Source organism: Periophthalmus magnuspinnatus, unplaced genomic scaffold (genome assembly GCF_009829125.3).
Source record: "Periophthalmus magnuspinnatus isolate fPerMag1 unplaced genomic scaffold, fPerMag1.2.pri scaffold_125_arrow_ctg1, whole genome shotgun sequence".
Lineage (NCBI taxonomy): Eukaryota > Metazoa > Chordata > Actinopteri > Gobiiformes > Gobiidae > Periophthalmus > Periophthalmus magnuspinnatus.
Window position 1 is genome coordinate 9,736 of NW_022986704.1, and position 24,147 is coordinate 33,882.

Here is a 24,147-nt window from a genome sequence, read left to right on the forward strand (position 1 = left end):
TGTGATAATTACAAATCACTTGTTCAGATTAAAATTAAAAATGACATGTTTTTTATTCACCTGAAAATGAAATAATGAAATAAAATGATTTAACTTAAAATTATGTTTGTTTCTTTTTTAATATATTATTTCCCCCTTGATGTGGATGTGAAATGTTGATAATGTTGATCAGCATTAACATACAGAATATTCAATCTTTTTTTACTTTTAAAAATATTTAAAGTATGTGAGATTTTGATAAAAAAAAAAAGCCTCACATGATTCTTTCATTTGGGTTGCCAGTTTCAGTGCTGAAATCCAGTTGATTTAAACTTCAAAGGCATGAATCAGTGCTAGTATAGTCTCCGCAGCTCAGTGAGTGAAGGTCCGGAGGTTCTGAGCTTTCACATGAGACCTGTCCATATATTGAGAATGAGAAAAGCGTTTAGGTTTAGGCATTGATAAATCAGGTTCAGTTGTGATTGTAGTACCTTCAGCTAGGGGAGAAATAGTAGTGCACTAGGTTAAACATTCACTCACCTGCTATTCAAACCTGACCTGCAATACTGAGCAAGGTTTACCTTATATATTTGTTATTAGAATACACTAGTTTATTAACAATCCCCTAATAATCCAAAACCAAGATAAAGCAATTGTTAACTTAACAATAAATAATAGAAATGCAGGCCCATCTACAGATTTCTGTGGGACCAGGGCAAGAGTCCTCAAATGGGCCTCTCTATAATGAAAAAAAAAACCCAAAACAGACTACGTAAAAGAAAAGACCTCATAAGTATGAAATTATTGATTGAAAAAGGTAATTTTCATATGCTTTATATTTTGTGATTGTCATATAATCTTGAGAGAACATATTACCACTAGTTATCTGTTAGGACTTCTCATGGTATACTGCTCTACTGACCAGTAATAAAAGGAACATCTCCCTCATCTTTGTCTTTTTACTTTATTTTTCTCATGACAATAGTACTGTGAACAATGGTCTGGATGTAAGGTGAGCCCTCAGAACCAAGAAAAGCTTGGCTCACACTAAGCTAAGTGCACAGAAGGAAAACAAAAGAACCTGGGGATTCATTTACTTAGCAACAGATAGCCTTTCCCACTCCTCCCATTCTCTACCTGCTCCGACTGCTCCTCCTCTGAGATGCAAACGCCCTCTCCTGCTTCCTAGTATAACTCTCCACATATTGTATGCTGCATGATCGGACAGGAGTGACAGAAAAAAACATGGCTAACTCAGCTTTGGAGATTGTCGGCTTTTTGTTGACCTTGATCGGCCTCGTGGGCACCGCTGCCAGCACCGGTATGCCCCAATGGCGAGTCACAGCCTTCATCGGCGAAAACATCATTGTCTTCGAAACCCGCTATGAGGGACTTTGGATGAACTGTTTCCGGCAAGCTGACATCCGAATGCAGTGCAAAGTGTACGACTCTTTGCTAGCTCTTCCGCCTGATCTGCAAGCGGCTAGAGGTTTGATGTGTTGCGCCTTAGCTTTGGGTGGTCTTGGCATCCTTATCAGTTTGGTAGGACTTCAGTGCACCTCTTGCATCCAAAACAATGATCGGGCCAAACGGATGGTCTTGATCATTGCTGGGAGTATGATACTTTGCGCCTGCATTTGCGTCCTAATTCCTGTTTCTTGGACCGGACACGTCATCATCCGGGATTTCTACAACCCTTTGCTAATTGACGCGCAAAGGAGGGAACTCGGAGAAGCGCTCTACATAGGGTGGGTTTCTTCTGCGTTTTTGTGTGCCGGAGGTTGCATGTTCACCTGTTGTAATGTCAGGTCAGAGAAGGAAGGATCGGAAAGGTATTTGTATTCCAGGAATTCGGACTACATCACGTACTCTCCGCAACAGTTGCAGCCACAGCAATTGGTTTTCCTGCCCCAGCCCCAGCCTCAGCTCCAGCCCCGCACCCAGCCAATGCTCTCCAGGCACCCTTCAGCCAACTACAGCCACTACAGTCTACAGAGCCACCACAGCAACCACCAACCCTCCAGGTACCCCTCGGTAAGGAGTGGGGTGGCCTACCTATAGAGATTTACAATAATTTACAAGGTGAACAATGTAACTTTATGATGGAAGGTCCGCAACTTTCTTGTATCCATGGAGATTTGATTGTTTTGCCTGGAATGTTACAGAGGTAATATTGAATTTAGTATGTGTCACTGAATAGTGTGGAGTGCTGTAAAATAAATATGTAATAATATAATAATTAGTACTGTATTTAAGGACAATTTTTTGTTACTTAAGTAGATTGTAAAGGACTACTTTTACTCCACTACATTTGAGAGCAGGTATCTGCACTTTCTACTCCACTACATTTTTGAACTGGACTGAAAAGTGGAAGTATTTTTTTACTATTGTTTGAGACGTGCTGAAAAGTCTGTGGCCATGGTCGTAGCTTGAGCTAAACAAAAATATACAAATTATGTCAGCTACAAAAAAGAGTCAAATAAAAAAATAAAAAAAAAGTTTTCAAATGTTTATCAAAATCACTACATTTGAAGTTTTATAAGACTCAAAATATGTGCAAAATGCATTTACTTTGTAAACTCATTTTAACTCATTTTAAAGGGGTACAAGTAATACTTTTACTTGAGTATTTTTTTTGCTCTGGTATCTGTACTTTTACTTAAGAAAATTGAGTACTTCTTCCACCACTGGTTGTGAGTGATGCAGATGTTGTCAGGAATATGAGCGACTCAGATTTGAACAAAACAACTTGACCAATCCATGTATACATTTTGGACTTTATGTAATGGACCTATAGACTGAAAGCCGAGGCAAGCTGTTAATGACTAAATCAAAACCTAAAAGACGAACAGTAATGACAAAAGTGAAGCTGCACTTTATGGTAAAATAACATATGGAACATAAGGGAAAAGTACTTGCAGCCATTTGAAGCTTGGATGCACCCTCAATCAGTTTGGTCTGGACTTGAGCCTCATTTACATGTCATGGAATGAATAATCTGACACTTGTCATTTTACATCGTAAAATTCTCAAATACAAGGCTCTTTTTAATTCTTAGTTTTGTAAGTTTTGTAAAGTCAACTTCTAAAACGAAGTAATTAAAAAAAATATATATTTCTTTTCTTATTGTAAAACACTAAAGCACTGTGTTATTCTTATAAGCTCCCCAAACAAAAAAACCCTGTGGTTTTAGCAGCAGTTGAAACTAATAGCTGAGTAAACACACACAGAAGGTATGTCCTCAGGAAACAGGAGCTGTGTTTGTGAAGGAGCAGTGCTAGCAGTGCAGCAGTCATGTGATCATTATATTTGCAAACTGTTTTGAATCCAGGCACAGTGCTTTCGGCTGAAACTATGTGCAATCATAGTGACCAAATCATTTCTGTAAATACATGGTCAACTATAAATATTAAAGGGACAATGTGGAGTTCTTAGGTAGAGGATCTGAAACTTTATATTCTCCATGGAGATGTTGTTTTGCCTGCAGGTTCCACAAAATGGCATTAAAAGGACCCCACCAAAGTATTTTTTGGTAATAAAATAAACATAATTGAATAAATGAAAGATATGTTTAATGCCATACTGTGGAATATTCAAGGCAAAGTGATAACATTTTTGTAAGGCAAGCAGGTGACGGACCCTCCACCAGAAACGTAACATAATGCATCTTTAAAGGCCATGTCTAAAGCATTGACTGTATTGTGGAAATGGGTAATTAAGTTAATATGTTAGTTAATATGTTTCTAGAAATTACAGTGATTATAATGAAAACTGTATAAAGCTTAAAGGCCCTATATTAAGCAATTTTCAGATCTATGTTCTAATGTTGTTTCCTCATCAAAAAACATACCTGGAGTTGTGTTTTGGTTCATTCACACATGTTTAAGAAACAAACCCTGCATATTTAGGTTCTTTTCTCAAACAGAAAACACTCTGTTCCACCTTGTGATGTCATGTGGTAGTACAGGAAGTGCTCCACTGTGTTTTTAAACTCCACAAACCTTCAGTAGAACCATCTGAGTGATTTTCTTCCCTGGAATTGCCACTGAACAAAAGGTAAAAGGAGCTGTTAACTTGAATCATGACATCACAAGGTGGAACAGAGCATCATGTGTGAATGAACCAAAACAAAATTCCAGGTATGTTTTTGATGAGGTAACAACATTCTAACATGTCTTGCAGCTCACAAGACTCAGTTGTGCACAATAAAGGACCTTTAAATCAAAATAATAGGCCTACTTAAAAATATTGTATTTACTGAATCTAAAGTTCTATTTCTATTGTTCTGAATTCACTTCATATTTTAACTAATAAATAAACTTGTTCACATTTCAATCAGATATGAGGAAATTTGTATTTGCAATAATTTAATACACATTTGAAGTGACATATTTATGCCTGTTTTGTTGTTCTTTTGTACTTTTCTTTCTTGTCAGTGTGATTGTTATAAAGTACGTTTGTATTGTCTGATTTCTTGCTTGAAATAAAAGACTGGGTGCATTTCTTGACAGCACAAACATGTGTTCTGAAAAGAATCTGTTTGTACACTGTGTTGTAAGTGTAAGTTATGGACAAAACACAAGCAACTAGCCCTGCCTGCTCTCCTGTGGACACGAGATGTATTGCAGGAGTGTGACAAGCACTGTATATTAAATTGTTTTGATAATTACATTGATTACTAATAAACAGAGAAAACTGAGAGAAACGTGCAAATGTTTTATTATACACTTTGTTTTAATGCAGCCTTAATGCTAAACTAGTTTAGAGTGAAGGAGTGGTGGAGTGATTGCAATAACATAAAATATATAAAGACTTGAACTTAACTTGTAATTAGTATCTTGTTGTGTTTCGTGTTGTTATTGATAGTAAATGTGATTCATAATTCATAAATTTGTTTCATAACAGGTGATGAATTTAAAACCCAACACTGTTCACTATGAAAAAGTAAGTTGATCATTGCTATCTGTCAGAAGAGAACACTGTATAAAATGTATTTATAAGGGACTACAATGATAGACTGTCTGAATATCTCACTTGTTTGTTGAACTTTAATACAGGAACTTTTAATAGAAGGACTCATGATTGTCCACGTCTAAATACTGGCTGCAGTAGAAATGAAATGGGAAAAAAGCTTTTAGTTATTTTGCCTCTCAACAATGGAATACATTTTAAGGACATGAAAAACTGAATAGATTGGTCCCACAAATGCACTTTAATAATCTGGTGATGAACATTTATAATCACAGCTGTTCCTGTTTTTAAATTTAAATTTGTTTTTGTTTATATTGTTCTGTATTTTAACATGAAAAAAGAGTCTGGTACTTTCATTGGGCTCTCCCTGTATAAATGAAGAAATGCAATGAAATGAAAATATCAGGAGCTATAATGACCACTTCCCCCGGTTTTTCCACTTTTTTTTTAAATTTTTGTCATGAAATTCAGAAAAAAATGTATTCAAATATAAACAAATATAAAGAAAGTAGCGAGTTAGGCCTGTCACAATAACACATTTTTAAGTTTGATATATTGCTGAAGTAAATATAGACGATAACTGATAATATTGAAAAAAAAAAGCACAAAAACCTAAGAGCAGATTTAAAGCACGAAAAAAAAATTGTAAATCCACAATATTGTTAAAAATAATTAAACACTCAATCTCATAGCCAATAAATAACCAAACATTTCCTAGTCATACAAAGAAAAATGTACACACGATAATTACTAACCCCCCAAAAACATAGTTCTAGCTTTCATATATTGAACGTTAAGTCGATATAGTAATTAATGTGACAGGGTTAACAGGAGTATCGCTAAATACATATCAGAGTGACTATAAACAGTAGACAAGCAGAGGTCATCTTCACCCCTATCTTCCCAACCAACCAAGAGCTTTGTTTTACCCATAACAACCAACTTTCCCAGTTCACAATTCAGTTCCTCTTGCACACCCTCCAGCTCACATGTCCTCAACTTTTTAACATGGGAAACTAACTATTCTCTTCCATTTTTGGTTATATTTTCCATCACCATGATCCAAGGCACAACCGACATCGCCGCTATGTGTGTGGGCTTCCTGGGACTCTTTGGAGCAGCGGCCACTACAGGCATGCCCATGTGGAAGGTGACCGCTTTCATTGGCGAGAATATAATCGTCATGGAAACTCGCTGGGAAGGTCTTTGGATGAACTGCTACCGTCAAGCTAACATCCGAATGCAATGCAAAGTGTATGATTCCCTACTATTCTTACCTCCGGAGCTACAAGCCGCAAGGGGACTAATGTGTTGTTCTCTCGCTTTATCAGGATTGGGCCTTTTTGTCGCCTTCGCTGGACTGAGGTGTGTGACTTGCTTCCAGGCCAACGATCGCTCCAAGACAATAATTTTGATGGTAGCCGGCGCAATGCAACTTTCGGCTAGCTTTTGTGTCTTCATCCCGGTATCTTGGACTGGTCATGTCATCATCCGCGACTTCTACAATCCTTTGCTGATCGATGCCCAAAGGAGAGAACTTGGGGAGGCGCTTTACATCGGATGGGTTACCGGAGCCGTCTTATTCGTGTCGGCCATGTTGTTCATATGCCGAAAATTCCCGTCAGACAAGGGTTCATTCAACATCTACCATCCTGTCAACTTGCTACATTATAAGCAAGACCCAAATCAAGCGCCAATGATGAGGTACCATCCACTTTCTATGATAACCAGCCTCTCAACACCTCCAAATAGTTTCTCGACTCACAGTTCCAACCATAGAACCCCAATCAACGCTCCAATAGTTTATAAGCCAGGGTTGCCAGATAGCACGTCGTTGCAGTACCAACCTAACTTTGCACATCGGTCTTCCATGAGGAGTTCCAGCCATCCACATAGCATGTACACTCCAGGGAATTCGGTCTACGTGAGCCAAAGTTCAATGCCATTGACGCACACCACACAGACAGGCAATCCTTCGACATTGTATCAGTCTAGTTTCTACCCTGTTCATCAAACCCCAGTTTTCATTGGCTATAATACGTCCATAAGGCATCATCCAAGTGTGACTAGTTCAGGGATGTATATTTGAGGCTATTAAGAAGGTTTGGTAACACAATAAAATTCTTTACAGCCTTCACAAAGCATGATGAAATACTTACAATTATAATGAATAAATACTTTTTAAGAATAATTCAGGCTTAGTAACTGCTTAAAGCCACATTATGTAAGCTTTAAGCAAAAATAGACAAAACTGAAAAACTTAGAAAAACATGTATCCTTACTGTGAGCAGGCTTGCATCTCCACAAACCTGACTCTTATCTAGCCAAGAGGTGGAAATGTTGTTCCTTTGGCTACAATATTCCACAGTATGGGTATATATATATAGAAATAAAATAAAGTGTTACATTGTACACTGAATGTGTTCATAGATCTGTATAAAGAACTTTCACTACTTTTTTGCTTTTTGTTTACTGTTAGAGTTAGAGATACATTCTGTGTCACTCTGTGTAGAGTTTGTGTGTTTCAGTCATGTTTCAAGTGAGAGATCTGAAGACATTAGCTAAAATATGCAGTAGACAAGACCATAGCCAACAACTGGCTAAAACCCAGTCACAAAATGTGGTGATAGGTCCTACACACTGTGGAATTCATGGCAAGTCTCCCTCTCTTTTTAACTTTCTGCATGCCCTTATTTGTATTTGTATTTATTCAGTGTGTTTTATGTTGCATTTTATCATCGAAGTAAGTTCCTAGTTCGTGAACTGTGTTCACAGATGATGGCAATAAAAGTCTTCTGATTCTGATTCTCTCTATGACGTTATGCCCAGGACTATGAAAAAAGATGCAACTGGGAATATAATCATTATTATTTAGGTCACACTATAATCCTAACTAAACTAAATAGTAATTTTGCTAAATTAAGCCATTTTAAATGAATCTTTAAATAAAAAAGTAAAGAAAATGCTTTTCTATCTGTCTGTTTATTTAAACATACCTGATGTTGATGACAGTAGAACCCTGCTGTAGTGTAAACACAAACTGTCTCTGAGCTTAAACAGAGGCTGTGATGAAACTATATGTCAGCAAACACTGGAGCAGGTTTATTCAGATCAAGCTGGGAATATGTCTATAATGTAAATGTTATTGTACATGTTTTAGGCAAAGCACAACTTATTTGTATAACACAATCCATACACAAAGTAATTCAAAGCACTTTACAGAATAGAAAGACATTAAAATCAGAACACAACAGACATTAAAATGTGTTTGTTTAAGACTGTGCATTTAGTTTTTGACTACTCTCATATCTATCTCATATTAAATCACATTCAAAATATTCTGTTGGAATAGGTAAAAAGCTCCAAAAGCATGCTATTAAAAGTAATTGAAGTTTTCCTGTGTGCTTTCACTAAATCAACAATAATAAATCAAATGTACACATGGATAAAAATAGCTCAACATGTCTTTGGCAGACTACAAGAATGCCCTTTCTGCACTCCAATGAGGTTACTCAACAACACTTCTCTGCACTAGATGGCAGAAAAGATCATCAAAACTGCAATTACTGACTGACGGTTTCTTTCTGCCTTAAATGGTGCACTATGTCACTTTTCTGGAAATGGAAATTGTTAATGCTTTTTCAGGGAATATTGCACAGTATGGCATTAAACCAAACACCACAATAACATCTCCATGTGCACAAGCAGGTGGCAAACACTATCCCAGTAAAGTCACTTAGTGTAGTTTTAAGATAAACTCCCACGCTTATATTTGAAAAGTTGTCCACACTATAGGCACATTAATTAACATAACACAGTCAACAAAATATCTTCTGTTAAAGTTGCAGTGTGGAACTTTTATGGTAGAGGTCTTTGCCACAGTACACAGATAAAATGTTTGTGATCAGAAACACCTGGCTTTAATCAGGGCAGTCATGTGTAATGTCACCAAGCACTTAAAATCACAGAGGTCACCAGAGGCAGGACACACAATTTTTTATACATTTTAGACCAGAAAGCTGCACATATACCTAGGCCTACTAAAATTACAAAATAACACTAGAAAAAGTAGAGAATGCTATTCAAACACCATATACACAGTTCAGTAGTAAAAATATGTTAGTGTTTTGTTTTTTGTTTTTCACTTTAAAGCCATACTGTGGAACATTCTGCCTGGGCATAACAATAAGACGAAGAGTGTCAGACACTTCACCAAAAAGTTACATAATGCACCTTGAGGAAGGTAACAAAGTAAAAGTAGTAAAGTACTCTACTTAAGTATACATTTTAGATATCTGCACTTACTTTTACAGTGGACACTTTTTACTTTTACCTCACTACATTTGAGACCAGGTATATGCCCATTCTACTCCACTACATTTTTGAACTGGACTGAAAAAATTAAAGACCTGTTGAAAAGGCTCAGGGGTTCATCTTTAACAGTTCCCATTTTGAGCAAACAAAAATATACAAATAAAAACAGCTAGGAAAAAAATGTTGATTCAGTTGTTTCTGTTGAACAAAATTCAACACAAATCATTATTTTAAAAAAAATACATTTCAAGCTTCATAAGTGCTCAAAATCTGCATGAAATACATATTTATTTATTTTTTACTTTTTACTCTTCAAGTACCTAATATTAATGCTTTTACTTAGGCATGTTTTTTCATATGTTACTTTTACTTGAGTATTTTTTGCTTCTTTTACTCAATTGTGTCACTTTCACAACTCAGTAGGCCTACTTCGTCCACCATTGCCTCTAAATTGTATAACACCTTTAGAGCCGTCCATGCAGAATTACCATGGCCAACCTTTATCCTGTTCGAAAATACTTAACCTTTTAGTGTAGATACGTTTACAAAAGTTTCACACAGCATCTTAAATAACCCGGGTCAAACCTCAAATGGGTTAAATCACAAGATGCAGAGTAGGGCTTTGTGCACGAGACTATGGGGTAATCTCTCACGCACAGATTAGATTTGCGTTTCCATCAGAAGCACGAGCAAAGATTTAATCATTTCCTCGGTGTACCGCGGCAAAGACGTTGTCGGGTCGTGTGTTGCCAGATTTGACGTTAATCTCGGGGACGTATCCATGTTAGCGGTCGGATCAGCAGCAACCTGCCCGTGGCCCCAATCGAGTGACTGCACGGGACGGAGGCGCCGAGCTGAGCCGTGCCAAGACATCGTCAACTCAACGTACAGCGGAAGTGAGGAGAGAGTAACAATATAAGTTTTTTCTTTTTTTGTTTTTCTCAAATACTACTACTACTACTAATAATAATAATAATAATTCAGTAACTGATAGAAGAAGAAATCAATTTTGTTACTTAAGTAAAAGTACAGATACTGGAGCAAAAAAAGCGAAATTCACCTGTCCAGCAGCAAAACAGAGACACAACACAAATTGCACACATGTATAAAATCACAAAGAATACAAAGATAATAAAGTGCACCCGATCAACAAGAGCTGTTATACAGTCTTATAGCAGCAGGAATGGCTGATCTACTGAACCTCTCGGTTCTACAGTGCAGCGAGAGAAGCCTGGTACTGTGGCTGCTTCTCTGAGCTGACACAGTCTGGTGCAGCGGGTGTCTGCTGTTGTTGAGGATGCTCTGCATCAGACTCCTCATCCTCTTCTCCACCAGCTCCCCAACAGAGTCCACCCACCCATCACCGACACACACTTCCTAATTAGCTTATCAAGCCTGTTACGGTCCCGCACAGTAATGATGTTTCCCCAGCACACCACTCCACTACCTCTACTTCATTACATTCCACCACTGATCATTAGTCTCACTATGTGTATTTATCTATAAACAATGCTTTTTTTGTTGATATTAATTGCGAGTCCGTATGAAGCCCTTATGAAGCCCCACATGACGGGCACACTACTACCTTCAACAGCACCAGTGGTCTTGTTATCTTCTCCATATTCCATATGTAATAAACATATAAAATACGTTTAAAAACATTTAAATTTATAGATTGATAGATATTTTAAGTTATTAAACCCCTCAGCTAAGTAAATCTTTATCTGTGGCAACACTTAGACCAGTGGTTCTTAACCTTGTTGGAGGTACTGAACCCCACCTGTTTCATATGCATATTCACCGAACCCTTCTTTATTGAAAAATAAAATATGATTTTTTTCAAATTCAAGACATGTATATTTTACTGGTGCACAAAATGAACCGTGCATTAACATCACTGTGTTCAAAGAATAAAACCAATACAATAAATGAACTCACAACAAATTACATACATAGCTTTTCACAAAGACATGACCTTTTTTAATACCACCACAGTGAAATGATTTAAATTTTTAACTTTATGTATTCCAATAATGAACTTATTGTATTTATGCTATGTGTTATTTTTAACATTTTAACACACACCGTAACTTTGCAACCAATTGTGCTCTCATGTAAATTCAAACGGCATGTCAAAGCAGAGGCATGGGGCTCTTTAAATATGTTACTGTCATTACAGTAATGTGCTTCCATGGTCCCTCGAAGATGTCCAATCAGAGCGTAGTTGTCGCCAGGATCCTCCCAGTCAATACTGGGGTATCACTCTGGCCACTCACTCTAGCTGTGTCTCAATTCACCAATGTGCCTTGACCTCCGTCGAACCCCTGAGACTGTCTCACCGAACCCCTAGGGTTCGATCGAACCCAGGTTAAGAACCACTGACTTAGACTATGGAACAGCGCCCTCTGCCTGTCAGATCCTCTCAGTCTTTAACGCCATTTAAGACTAGCCTGAAAGCCCACGTCTTCTCCCTGGCATTTAATACTAGCTACACAGGATATCTTGGTGTTTTATTGTACTTTTCCTATGTATAGTGTGATCTTTATTGAATTGAATTGAAGTAGTCCTTCTGACCAAACCTAGTTTAAGATCTTGAGATGAGTGCCCACTGCTCCTGGCAGATTTGATACTCAATACCCATTCCGTTACCATAATAATAATAATTAAAAAAACACTCTTTCTTTAGACAATAGAATGTCATTTTCAACATTAAATAACTTTTATATTACCATGTGGCCTTATATCTGTGTAATCCTCAAGATCATTCTAAAGCTATTCAGCAAAGGTTAATTTCTGTCCTGTGAATGTGACATTTTTAGTATTGAAAACTAGATATTTGCACAAAGGAGTACCTAGTTTCGATACTACTTTTAGTATCTATCGGTATCTGAGTTTCGATACTTTTGATAACCTTAATACCTCATAATTATACAAAAACAGACTTCAACAAACATTTTTGTTATTGTTTAATGCTAGTCAAAGGTAAAGATGGGTCCGTCTATTCAGGTCCTCTGCTTCTTGTTGTTGGACCTGTGAAGCCAGTGAGAAGTGTGAGTGGAGGACTTCCTTTGATGGAAGAGCCTCTCTGCTTCTACAGCCTGAAAAACCTATCAGACTCTCTCATCCTCAGACAGATGCTCCCACTGCGGAGAACAGTCAATGGACTGTGAAAGTGTGCCTAAACTCTGCCCACAACCAGATTTCAAACAGAGCTAGGGGTATAAGGAAAAGGTATGATTGGTCTAACAGGGGTCCACACTTCAAACCTCACTCTTGCAGCGAGGTGTTTGTAATCAGACACACCTGGCATAAGTGTTTCGTTCCGCTTTAAAGGCCCGGTACCTGATTACTTTCATGCATTAGAGAAAAATTCATATGGATGTATTATTTAAGCAGTTCTTGAGGTCAAAATAAGTCTGCTGTCTACCTACCTATCTGCATCTCTTATAAAGAATTATATTGTCTGTTAATCAGACAGTTCACATGACAGTTGTTGTTACCTTAACTGTGATGGCAAAACTGCTCTGGTCTCTGAAAATTGTGAAAAGCGGGTATAAATTCATCACGGTAAATAATTAGGATGTTCAGAATGCATAAGGTAAGTGAGGAATAACTTTAGATCGCTGCAAACCTTCAAATAAGCTAGTTCTGTTTTTCACATTTTAGAACAGTAAAACTCAGGTACAGTGCCTTTAGCATTTGTCTTTAGGTTAGGCCTGATTCTAAGTATCTTTTACTCATCACATGAAGTGTTACATGAGGCTCTTTAGTGCTTTTATATTAGGATGTTAGCATTAGCAAAGGCATTTTATATAAATAACATAGAAAAGACTTTTTGCAGCACAGGGTCCAGGACCATTGTGTTCTTGGTGCGGAGCTTAACCTTGACCCTCTCCAACTACTGCTGTTTGAACAGAGAGAAGGCGCTGGGGGTGTCAGCAACAGGAGTGGGGCCCATGAATACAGGAGCAGGGTGCTTGAACATAGGAGTTCCACCCACATGATCTATGACCACATTAGCACCACACATAGAAGCAGGGGCTGAGCTCTTGGATCCAGGAGCAGACAGTTGGGCACACTAGAGAGGCCCACAGAGTAGGGTTCTCAAACACTGGAATGAATCCCGTGGGCACAGGAGTGGGGGCTGGGTGCTTTGACCCAGGACCCTTGTCGTCAGTAAGTTTGCGTTTTCTCGAATCTTGATAACTAGAGTCCAGCAGTGTGGACTGAGGAGGAGTGGCCTGAAACATAAAATTTGTGGGCTCCAGCGTAGTATCAGGGGTCTCCAACAAAAAATAAGGGGCCTCAAACATAAAGTCAAGGGACTCAAACCCAGGGTTTCAAACACAGGAGTAGGGTCAATGGACACAGGAGTGAGGTCAGGTCCACAGACACAGGAGTGAAGTACAGTGACACAGGAGTGGGGTCCACGAACACAGGAGTGGGGGCCATGGACACAGGTTAAGTTAAGTTTCAGTAAGTTTCTTGAACTTTGACAACCAGAGTCTATTAGTGTGGACTGGGGATTTGAGGGCTCCACGGCAACCTTCTCAAGCTCAGAACCCTGTTAGGGAAGTTTTCATGGGTTTATCTTGGTTTACGGAGGTTTTAGAGTGTCTTTAATGAGCTAGTATGAACTTTAGCATTAGTTTCATCCAGTTAGTGGGACAGGATAAAAGCACCTGAGACCAATGATGTTCTGTTACTGGAGGAGACACTGCTCCTCAAACCTCCATTGCACAATGCACTTGTACTTTGGTAAATGTTTGAAAGAAAAAAGGAAATAAAAATTGTGGCCCACACCAGTGCTGCCGTCTTCTGTTTCACATCCTACTACTAACGGCCAGCTTACATGACTTACAAGGGTCCTTACAGGGATCCTTACAGGGATGTCTTAAAGCACATGTGTCAAAGTCAAGGCCCGCGGGCCAAATGCGGCCCTCCACATCATTTTATGTGGCCCTCGACAGTGTAAATTAAAAGGCATGATGGTTTTAAAATCTCAATTTATCAGGAAATACGCAGTTACACAGTCATATTTTTACATCTAGGCAAATGCATGTGCAATATTTGTAACTTGAATAAGTAATAAATACAGAAACAGTGAATTAACAAGTTGACAAAGGTAGATTTATTTTACATCTGGCCCTTTGAAAGCAGACATTTTGCCGATGTGGCCCTCGGTGAAAATGTGTTTGACACCCCTGTCTTAAAGGGATCCTTACAGGGGTGTTCAAAGGTTTTTCACTCTTTTTTGAGAACCACATCTTGAAATATATTTGAAGCTAACGGTCAATACAGTGGATCATTTAGAAGGGTGCATTTTTACATAATTTTATAAGAGTTTCCATATTTTTAATAAGACTTGGAACATTCATTTTGTGGCATCATAATGCAATGCAACGTTATTGAGGCTATTGCGGTAGAATTACTTAAATACAGTATACTCTAGAAATAACTTGACTTAAACAAACTTTATTGATCAACAAAGAAGATTTATTTAGAGACAGTAGCTCACACACTACAATATGATAACAATGACCAAAAATAAATAGTTATTTTCAGATGACAGTTGTAGAAAAAATAGCAAATAGCTTATGCCCCCCCCCCCCCACATATATTAAATATTATATTATATTATTATGTCAGACAGGCGGATCGGTACAGCGTCTGCAGTGATGCGGTCGCTGTATCGGTCCGTTGTGGTAAAGAAGGAGCTGAGCCAGAAGGCGAAGCTCTTGATTTACCGGTCAATCTACATTCCTACCCTCACCTATGGTCATGAGCTCTGGGTAATGACCGAAAGGACAAGATCGCGGATACAAGCGGCTGAAATGGGCTTCCTCCGCAGAGTGGCCGGGCGCACCCTTAGGGATAGGGTGAGGAGCTCGGTCACACGGGAGGAGCTCGGAGTAGAGCCACTGCTCCTACACGTTGAGAGGAGCCAGTTGAGGTGGCTCGGGCATCTGCTCAGGATGCCTCCTGGACGTCTCCCTAGGGAGGTGTTCTGGGCATGTCCCACCGGGAGGAGGCCCCAGGGAAAACCCAGGACACGCTGGAGGGACTATGTCTCTCGGGTGGCCTGGGAACGCCTTGGGGTCCCACCGGAGGAGCTGGAGGACGTGTCCGGGGTGAGGGAAGTCTGGGAGTCCCTGCTTAGACTGCTGCCCCCGCGACCCAGCCCCGGATGAGCGGAAGAAAATGGATGGATGGATGGATGGAATATTATGTCAGAGTCTATTTTTAGTTTATTTTTAAGTATATTTTAAAAATTATTTTAAACTATTTATCTATTATCTTGTTTTATTGCATGTACCATTTTCCTTCTGTTCTTTAACTGTGCGGTGCAATACTGGAATTTCCCCACTGTGGGACTAATAAATTATATATATATATATATATATATATATATATATATATATATATATAGCGAAGAAAAGCGGAAGAAAATGGATGGATGGATGGATATACATACACTCACCTGAAGGATTATTGGGAACACCATACTAATACAGTGTTTGACCCCCTTTTGCCTTCAGAACTGCCTTAATTCTACGTGGCATTGATTCAACAAGGTGCTGAAAGCATTCATTAGAAATGTTGGCCCATATTGATAGGATAGCATCTTGCAGTTGATGGAGATTTGTGGGATGCACACCCAGGGCATGGAGCTCCCGTTACACCACATCCCAAAGATGCTCTATCGGGTTGAGATCTGGTGACTGTGGGGGCCATTGTAGTACAGTGAACTCATTGTCATGTTCAAGAAACCAATTTGAAATGATTTGAGCTTTATGACATGGTGCATTATCCTGCTGGAAGTAGCCATCAGAGGATGGGTACATGGTGGTCATGAAGGCATGGACATGGTCAGAAACAATGTTCAGGTAGCCCGTGGCATTTAAACGATGCCCAATTGGCACTAAGGGACCTAAAGTGTGCCAAGAAAACATCCCCCACACCATTACACCACCACCAGCCTGCACAGTGATGGATCCATGTTCTCATTCTGTTTACGCCAAATTCGGACTCTACCATTTGAATGTCTCAACAGAAATCGAGACTCATCAGACCAGGCAACATTTTTCCATTCTTCAACTGTCCAATTTTGGTGAGCCCCTAACACACACCCTTAAATGCATTGAAGCAACTGCCATGTGATTGGTTGATTAGATAATTGCATTAAGGAGAAATTGAACAGGTGTTCCTAATGATCCTTTAGGTGAGTGTGTGAGTATATATATATATATATATATATATATATATATATATATATACTCACACACTCACCTAAAGGATCATTAGGAACACCTGTTCAATTTCTCCTTAATGCAATTATCTAATCAACCAATCACATGGCAGTTGCTTCAATGCATTTAAGGGTGTGTGTTAGGGGCTCACCAAAATTGGACAGTTGAAGAATGGAAAAATGTTGCCTGGTCTGATGAGTCTCGATTTCTGTTGAGACATTCAAATGGTAGAGTCAGAATTTGGCGTAAACAGAATGAGAACATGGATCCATCACTGTGCAGGCTGGTGGTGGTGTAATGGTGTGGGGGATGTTTTCTTGGCACACTTTAGGTCCCTTAGTGCCAATTGGGCATCGTTTAAATGCCACGGGCTACCTGAACATTGTTTCTGACCATGTCCATGCCTTCATGACCACCATGTACCCATCCTCTGATGGCTACTTCCAGCAGGATAATGCACCATGTCATAAAGCTCAAATCATTTCAAATTGGTTTCTTGAACATGACAATGAGTTCACTGTACTACAATGGCCCCCACAGTCACCAGATCTCAACCCGATAGAGCATCTTTGGGATGTGGTGGAACGGGAGCTCCATGCCCTGGGTGTGCATCCCACAAATCTCCATCAACTGCAAGATGCTATCCTATCAATATGGGCCAACATTTCTAATGAATGCTTTCAGCACCTTGTTGAATCAATGCCACGTAGAATTAAGGCAGTTCTGAAGGCAAAAGGGGGTCAAACACTGTATTAGTATGGTGTTCCCAATAATCCTTCAGGTGAGTGTATGTATATCCATCCATCCATCCATTTTCTTCCGCTATATATATATATATATATATATATATATATATATATATATATATATATATATATATATATATATATATATATATATAATTTATTAGTCCCACAGTGGGGAAATTCCAGTATTGCACCGCACAGTTAAAGAACAGAAGGAAAATGGTACATGCAATAAAACAAGATAATAGATAAATAGTTTAAAATAATTTTTAAAATATACTTAAAAATAAACTAAAAATAGACTCTGACATAATATTCCATCCATCCATCCATCCATTTTCTTCCGCTCATCCGGGGCTGGGTCGCGGGGGCAGCAGTCTAAGCAGGGACTCCCAGACTTCCCTCACCCCGGACACGTCCTCCAGCTCCTCCGGTGGGACCCCAAGGCATTCCCAGGCCACCCGAGAGACATAGTCCCTCCAGCGTGTCCTGGGTTTTCCCTGGGGCCTCCTCCCGGTGGGACATGCCCAGAACACCTCCCTAGGGAGGCGTCCAGGAGGCATCCTGAGCAGATGCCCGAGCCACCTCAACTGGCTCCTCTCAACGTGTAGGAGCAGTGGCTCTACTCCGAGCTCCTCCCGTGTGACCGAGCTCCTCACCCTATCCCTAAGGGTGCGCCCGGCCACTCTGCGGAGGAAGCCCATTTCAGCCGCTTGTATCCGCGATCTTGTCCTTTCGGTCATTACCCAGAGCTCATGACCATGACCGGTAAATCAAGAGCTTCGCCTTCTGGCTCAGCTCCTTCTTTACCACAACGGACCGATACAGCGACCGCATCACTGCAGACGCTGTACCGATCCGCCTGTCTGACATAATAATATAATATAATATTTAATATATGTGGGGGGGGGGGGGCATAAGCTATTTGCTATTTTTTCTACAACTGTCATCTGAAAATAACTATTTATTTTTGGTCATTGTTATCATATTGTAGTGTGTGAGCTACTGTCTCTAAATAAATCTTCTTTGTTGATCAATAAAGTTTGTTTAAGTCAAGTTATTTCTAGTATATACTGTATTTAAGTAATTCTACCGCAATAGCCTCAATAACGTTGCATTGCATTATGATGCCACAAAATGAATGTTCCAAGTCTTATTAAAAATATGGAAACTCTTATAAAATTATGTAAAAATGCACCCTTCTAAATGATCCACTGTATTGACCGTTAGCTTCAAATATATTTCAAGATGTGGTTCTCAAAAAAGAGTGAAAAACCTTTGAACACCCCTGTAAGGATCCCTTTAAGACAGGGGTGTCAAACACATTTTCACCGAGGGCCACATCGGCAAAATGTCTGCTTTCAAAGGGCCAGATGTAAAATAAATCTACCTTTGTCAACTTGTTAATTCACTGTTTCTGTATTTATTACTTATTCAAGTTACAAATATTGCACATGCATTTGCCTAGATGTAAAAATATGACTGTGTAACTGCGTATTTCCTGATAAATTGAGATTTTAAAACCATCATGCCTTTTAATTTACACTGTCGAGGGCCACATAAAATGATGTGGAGGGCCGCATTTGGCCCGCGGGCCTTGACTTTGACACATGTGCTTTAAGACATCCCTGTAAGGACCCCTGTAAGGACCCTTGTAAGTCATGTAAGCTGGCCGTTAGTAGTAGGATGTGAAACAGAAGACGGCAGCACTGGTGTGGGCCACAATTTTTATTTCCTTTTTTCTTTCAAACATTTACCAAAGTACAAGTGCATTGTGCAATGGAGGTTTGAGGAGCAGTGTCTCCTCCAGTAACAGAACATCATTGGTCTCAGGTGCTTTTATCCTGTCCCACTAACTGGATGAAACTAATGCTAAAGTTCATACTAGCTCATTAAAGACACTCTAAAACCTCCGTAAACCAAGATAAACCCATGAAAACTTCCCTAACAGGGTTCTGAGCTTGAGAAGGTTGCCGTGGAGCCCTCAAATCCCCAGTCCACACTAATAGACTCTGGTTGTCAAAGTTCAAGAAACTTACTGAAACTTAACTTAACCTGTGTCCATGGCCCCCACTCCTGTGTTCGTGGACCCCACTCCTGTGTCACTGTACTTCACTCCTGTGTCTGTGGACCTGACCTCACTCCTGTGTCCATTGACCCTACTCCTGTGTTTGAAACCCTGGGTTTGAGTCCCTTGACTTTATGTTTGAGGCCCCTTATTTTTTGTTGGAGACCCCTGATACTACGCTGGAGCCCACAAATTTTATGTTTCAGGCCACTCCTCCTCAGTCCACACTGCTGGACTCTAGTTATCAAGATTCGAGAAAAACGCAAACTTACTGACGACAAGGGTCCTGGGTCAAAGCACCCAGCCCCCACTCCTGTGCCCACGGGATTCATTCCAGTGTTTGAGAACCCTACTCTGTGGGCCTCTCTAGTGTGCCCAACTGTCTGCTCCTGGATCCAAGAGCTCAGCCCCTGCTTCTATGTGTGGTGCTAATGTGGTCATAGATCATGTGGGTGGAACTCCTATGTTCAAGCACCCTGCTCCTGTATTCATGGGCCCCCACTCCTGTTGCTGACACCCCCAGCGCCTTCTCTCTGTTCAAACAGCAGTAGTTGGAGAGGGTCAAGGTTAAGCTCCGCACCAAGAACACAATGGTCCTGGACCCTGTGCTGCAAAAAGTCTTTTCTATGTTCTTTATATAAAATGCCTTTGCTAATGCTAACATCCTAATATAAAAGCACTAAAGAGCCTCATGTAACACTTCATGTGATGAGTAAAAGATACTTAGAATCAGGCCTAACCTAAAGACAAATGCTAAAGGCACTGTACCTGAGTTTTACTGTTCTAAAATGTGAAAAACAGAACTAGCTTATTTGAAGGTTTGCAGCGATCTAAAGTTATTCCTCACTTACCTTATGCATTCTGAACATCCTAATTATTTACCGTGATGAATTTATACCCGCTTTTCACAATTTTCAGAGACCAGAGCAGTTTTGCCATCACAGTTAAGGTAACAACAACTATCATGTGAACTGTCTGATTAACAGACAATATAATTCTTTATAAGAGATGCAGATAGGTAGGTAGACAGCAGACTTATTTTGACCTCAAGAACTGCTTAAATAATATATCCATATGAATTTTTCTCTAATGCATGAAAGTAATCAGGTACCGGGCCTTTAAAGCGGAACGAAACACTTATGCCAGGTGTGTCTGATTACAAACACCTCGCTGCAAGAGTGAGGTTTGAAGTGTGGACCCCTGTTAGACCAATCATACCTTTTCCTTATACCCCTAGCTCTGTTTGAAATCTGGTTGTGGGCAGAGTTTAGGCACACTTTCACAGTCCATTGACTGTTCTCCGCAGTGGGAGCATCTGTCTGAGGATGAGAGAGTCTGATAGGTTTTTCAGGCTGTAGAAGCAGAGAGGCTCTTCCATCAAAGGAAGTCCTCCACTCACACTTCTCACTGGCTTCACAGGTCCAACAACAAGAAGCAGAGGACCTGAATAGACGGACCCATCTTTACCTTTGACTAGCATTAAACAATAACAAAAATGTTTGTTGAAGTCTGTTTTTGTATAATTATGAGGTATTAAGGTTATCAAAAGTATCGAAACTCAGATACCGATAGATACTAAAAGTAGTATCGAAACTAGGTACTCCTTTGTGCAAATATCTAGTTTTCAATACTAAAAATGTCACATTCACAGGACAGAAATTAACCTTTGCTGAATAGCTTTAGAATGATCTTGAGGATTACACAGATATAAGGCCACATGGTAATATAAAAGTTATTTAATGTTGAAAATGACATTCTATTGTCTAAAGAAAGAGTGTTTTTTTAATTATTATTATTATGGTAACGGAATGGGTATTGAGTATCAAATCTGCCAGGAGCAGTGGGCACTCATCTCAAGATCTTAAACTAGGTTTGGTCAGAAGGACTACTTCAATTCAATTCAATAAAGATCACACTATACATAGGAAAAGTACAATAAAACACCAAGATATCCTGTGTAGCTAGTATTAAATGCCAGGGAGAAGACGTGGGCTTTCAGGCTAGTCTTAAATGGCGTTAAAGACTGAGAGGATCTGACAGGCAGAGGGCGCTGTTCCATAGTCTAAGTCAGTGGTTCTTAACCTGGGTTCGATCGAACCCTAGGGGTTCGGTGAGACAGTCTCAGGGGTTCGACGGAGGTCAAGGCACATTGGTGAATTGAGACACAGCTAGAGTGAGTGGCCAGAGTGATACCCCAGTATTGACTGGGAGGATCCTGGCGACAACTACGCTCTGATTGGACATCTTCGAGGGACCATGGAAGCACATTACTGTAATGACAGTAACATATTTAAAGAGCCCCATGCCTCTGCTTTGACATGCCGTTTGAATTTACATGAGAGCACAATTGGTTGCAAAGTTACGGTGTGTGTTAAAATGTTAAAAATAACACATAGCATAAATACAATAAGTTCATTATTGGAATACATAAAGTTAAAAATTTAAATCATTTCACTGTGGTGGTATTAAAAAAGGTCATGTCTTTGTGAAAAGCTATGTATGTAATTTGTTGTGAGTTCATTTATTGTATTGGTTTTATTCTTTGAACACAGTGATGTTAATGCACGGTTCATTTTGTGCACCAGTAAAATATACATGTCTTGAATTTGAAAAAAATCATATTTTATTTTTCAATAAAGAAGGGTTCGGTGAATATGCATATGAAACAGGTGGGGTTCAGTACCTCCAACAAGGTTAAGAACCACTGGTCTAAGTGTTGCCACAGATAAAGATTTACTTAGCTGAGGGGTTTAATAACTTAAAATATCTATCAATCTATAAATTTAAATGTTTTTTAAACGTATTTTATATGTTTATTACATATGGAATATGGAGAAGATAACAAGACCACTGGTGCTGTTGAAGGTAGTAGTGTGCCCGTCATGTGGGGCTTCATAAGGGCTTCATACGGACTCGCAATTAATATCAACAAAAAAAGCATTGTTTATAGATAAATACACATAGTGAGACTAATGATCAGTGGTGGAATGTAATGAAGTAGAGGTAGTGGAGTGGTGTGCTGGGGAAACATCATTACTGTGCGGGACCGTAACAGGCTTGATAAGCTAATTAGGAAGTGTGTGTCGGTGATGGGTGGGTGGACTCTGTTGGGGAGCTGGTGGAGAAGAGGATGAGGAGTCTGATGCAGAGCATCCTCAACAACAGCAGACACCCGCTGCACCAGACTGTGTCAGCTCAGAGAAGCAGCCACAGTACCAGGCTTCTCTCGCTGCACTGTAGAACCGAGAGGTTCAGTAGATCAGCCATTCCTGCTGCTATAAGACTGTATAACAGCTCTTGTTGATCGGGTGCACTTTATTATCTTTGTATTCTTTGTGATTTTATACATGTGTGCAATTTGTGTTGTGTCTCTGTTTTGCTGCTGGACAGGTGAATTTCGCTTTTTTTGCTCCAGTATCTGTACTTTTACTTAAGTAACAAAATTGATTTCTTCTTCTATCAGTTACTGAATTATTATTATTATTATTAGTAGTAGTAGTAGTATTTGAGAAAAACAAAAAAAGAAAAAACTTATATTGTTACTCTCTCCTCACTTCCGCTGTACGTTGAGTTGACGATGTCTTGGCACGGCTCAGCTCGGCGCCTCCGTCCCGTGCAGTCACTCGATTGGGGCCACGGGCAGGTTGCTGCTGATCCGACCGCTAACATGGATACGTCCCCGAGATTAACGTCAAATCTGGCAACACACGACCCGACAACGTCTTTGCCGCGGTACACCGAGGAAATGATTAAATCTTTGCTCGTGCTTCTGATGGAAACGCAAATCTAATCTGTGCGTGAGAGATTACCCCATAGTCTCGTGCACAAAGCCCTACTCTGCATCTTGTGATTTAACCCATTTGAGGTTTGACCCGGGTTATTTAAGATGCTGTGTGAAACTTTTGTAAACGTATCTACACTAAAAGGTTAAGTATTTTCGAACAGGATAAAGGTTGGCCATGGTAATTCTGCATGGACGGCTCTAAAGGTGTTATACAATTTAGAGGCAATGGTGGACGAAGTAGGCCTACTGAGTTGTGAAAGTGACACAATTGAGTAAAAGAAGCAAAAAATACTCAAGTAAAAGTAACATATGAAAAAACATGCCTAAGTAAAAGCATTAATATTAGGTACTTGAAGAGTAAAAAGTAAAAAATAAATAAATATGTATTTCATGCAGATTTTGAGCACTTATGAAGCTTGAAATGTATTTTTTTTTTAAATAATGATTTGTGTTGAATTTTGTTCAACAGAAACAACTGAATCAACATTTTTTTTCCTAGCTGTTTTTATTTGTATATTTTTGTTTGCTCAAAATGGGAACTGTTAAAGATGAACCCCTGAGCCTTTTCAACAGGTCTTTAATTTTTTCAGTCCAGTTCAAAAATGTAGTGGAGTAGAATGGGCATATACCTGGTCTCAAATGTAGTGAGGTAAAAGTAAAAAGTGTCCACTGTAAAAGTAAGTGCAGATATCTAAAATGTATACTTAAGTAGAGTACTTTACTACTTTTACTTTGTTACCTTCCTCAAGGTGCATTATGTAACTTTTTGGTGAAGTGTCTGACACTCTTCGTCTTATTGTTATGCCCAGGCAGAATGTTCCACAGTATGGCTTTAAAGTGAAAAACAAAAAACAAAACACTAACATATTTTTACTACTGAACTGTGTATATGGTGTTTGAATAGCATTCTCTACTTTTTCTAGTGTTATTTTGTAATTTTAGTAGGCCTAGGTATATGTGCAGCTTTCTGGTCTAAAATGTATAAAAAATTGTGTGTCCTGCCTCTGGTGACCTCTGTGATTTTAAGTGCTTGGT

At 39.3% G+C, this 24,147-nt stretch overlaps 2 protein-coding genes across 2 annotated transcripts; both read left to right on the forward strand.

Moving 5' to 3' along the window:
* The first annotated feature begins 1,208 nt into the window (after positions 1 to 1,208).
* Positions 1,209 to 2,109, forward strand: LOC117393446 (claudin-8-like). The gene has a single exon (XM_033991560.2). It carries the CDS (start codon positions 1,225 to 1,227, stop codon positions 2,038 to 2,040), a length of 816 nt encoding a protein of 271 aa, XP_033847451.1. The 5' UTR covers positions 1,209 to 1,224; the 3' UTR covers positions 2,041 to 2,109.
* A 3,898-nt stretch (positions 2,110 to 6,007) lies between these two features.
* Positions 6,008 to 7,039, forward strand: LOC117393441 (claudin-8-like). Its single transcript, XM_033991554.1, has one exon. The coding sequence runs from the start codon at positions 6,008 to 6,010 to the stop codon at positions 7,037 to 7,039; it is 1,032 nt and encodes a 343-aa protein (XP_033847445.1).
* The last annotated feature ends 17,108 nt before the right edge of the window (positions 7,040 to 24,147 follow it).

Excerpts from the sequence above, each read along its gene's own strand:
- LOC117393446 (XM_033991560.2), top strand. The coding sequence starts at position 1,225 with ATGGCTAACTCAGCTTTGGAGATTGTCGGCTTTTTGTTGACCTTGATC.
- LOC117393441 (XM_033991554.1), top strand. The coding sequence starts at position 6,008 with ATGATCCAAGGCACAACCGACATCGCCGCTATGTGTGTGGGCTTCCTG.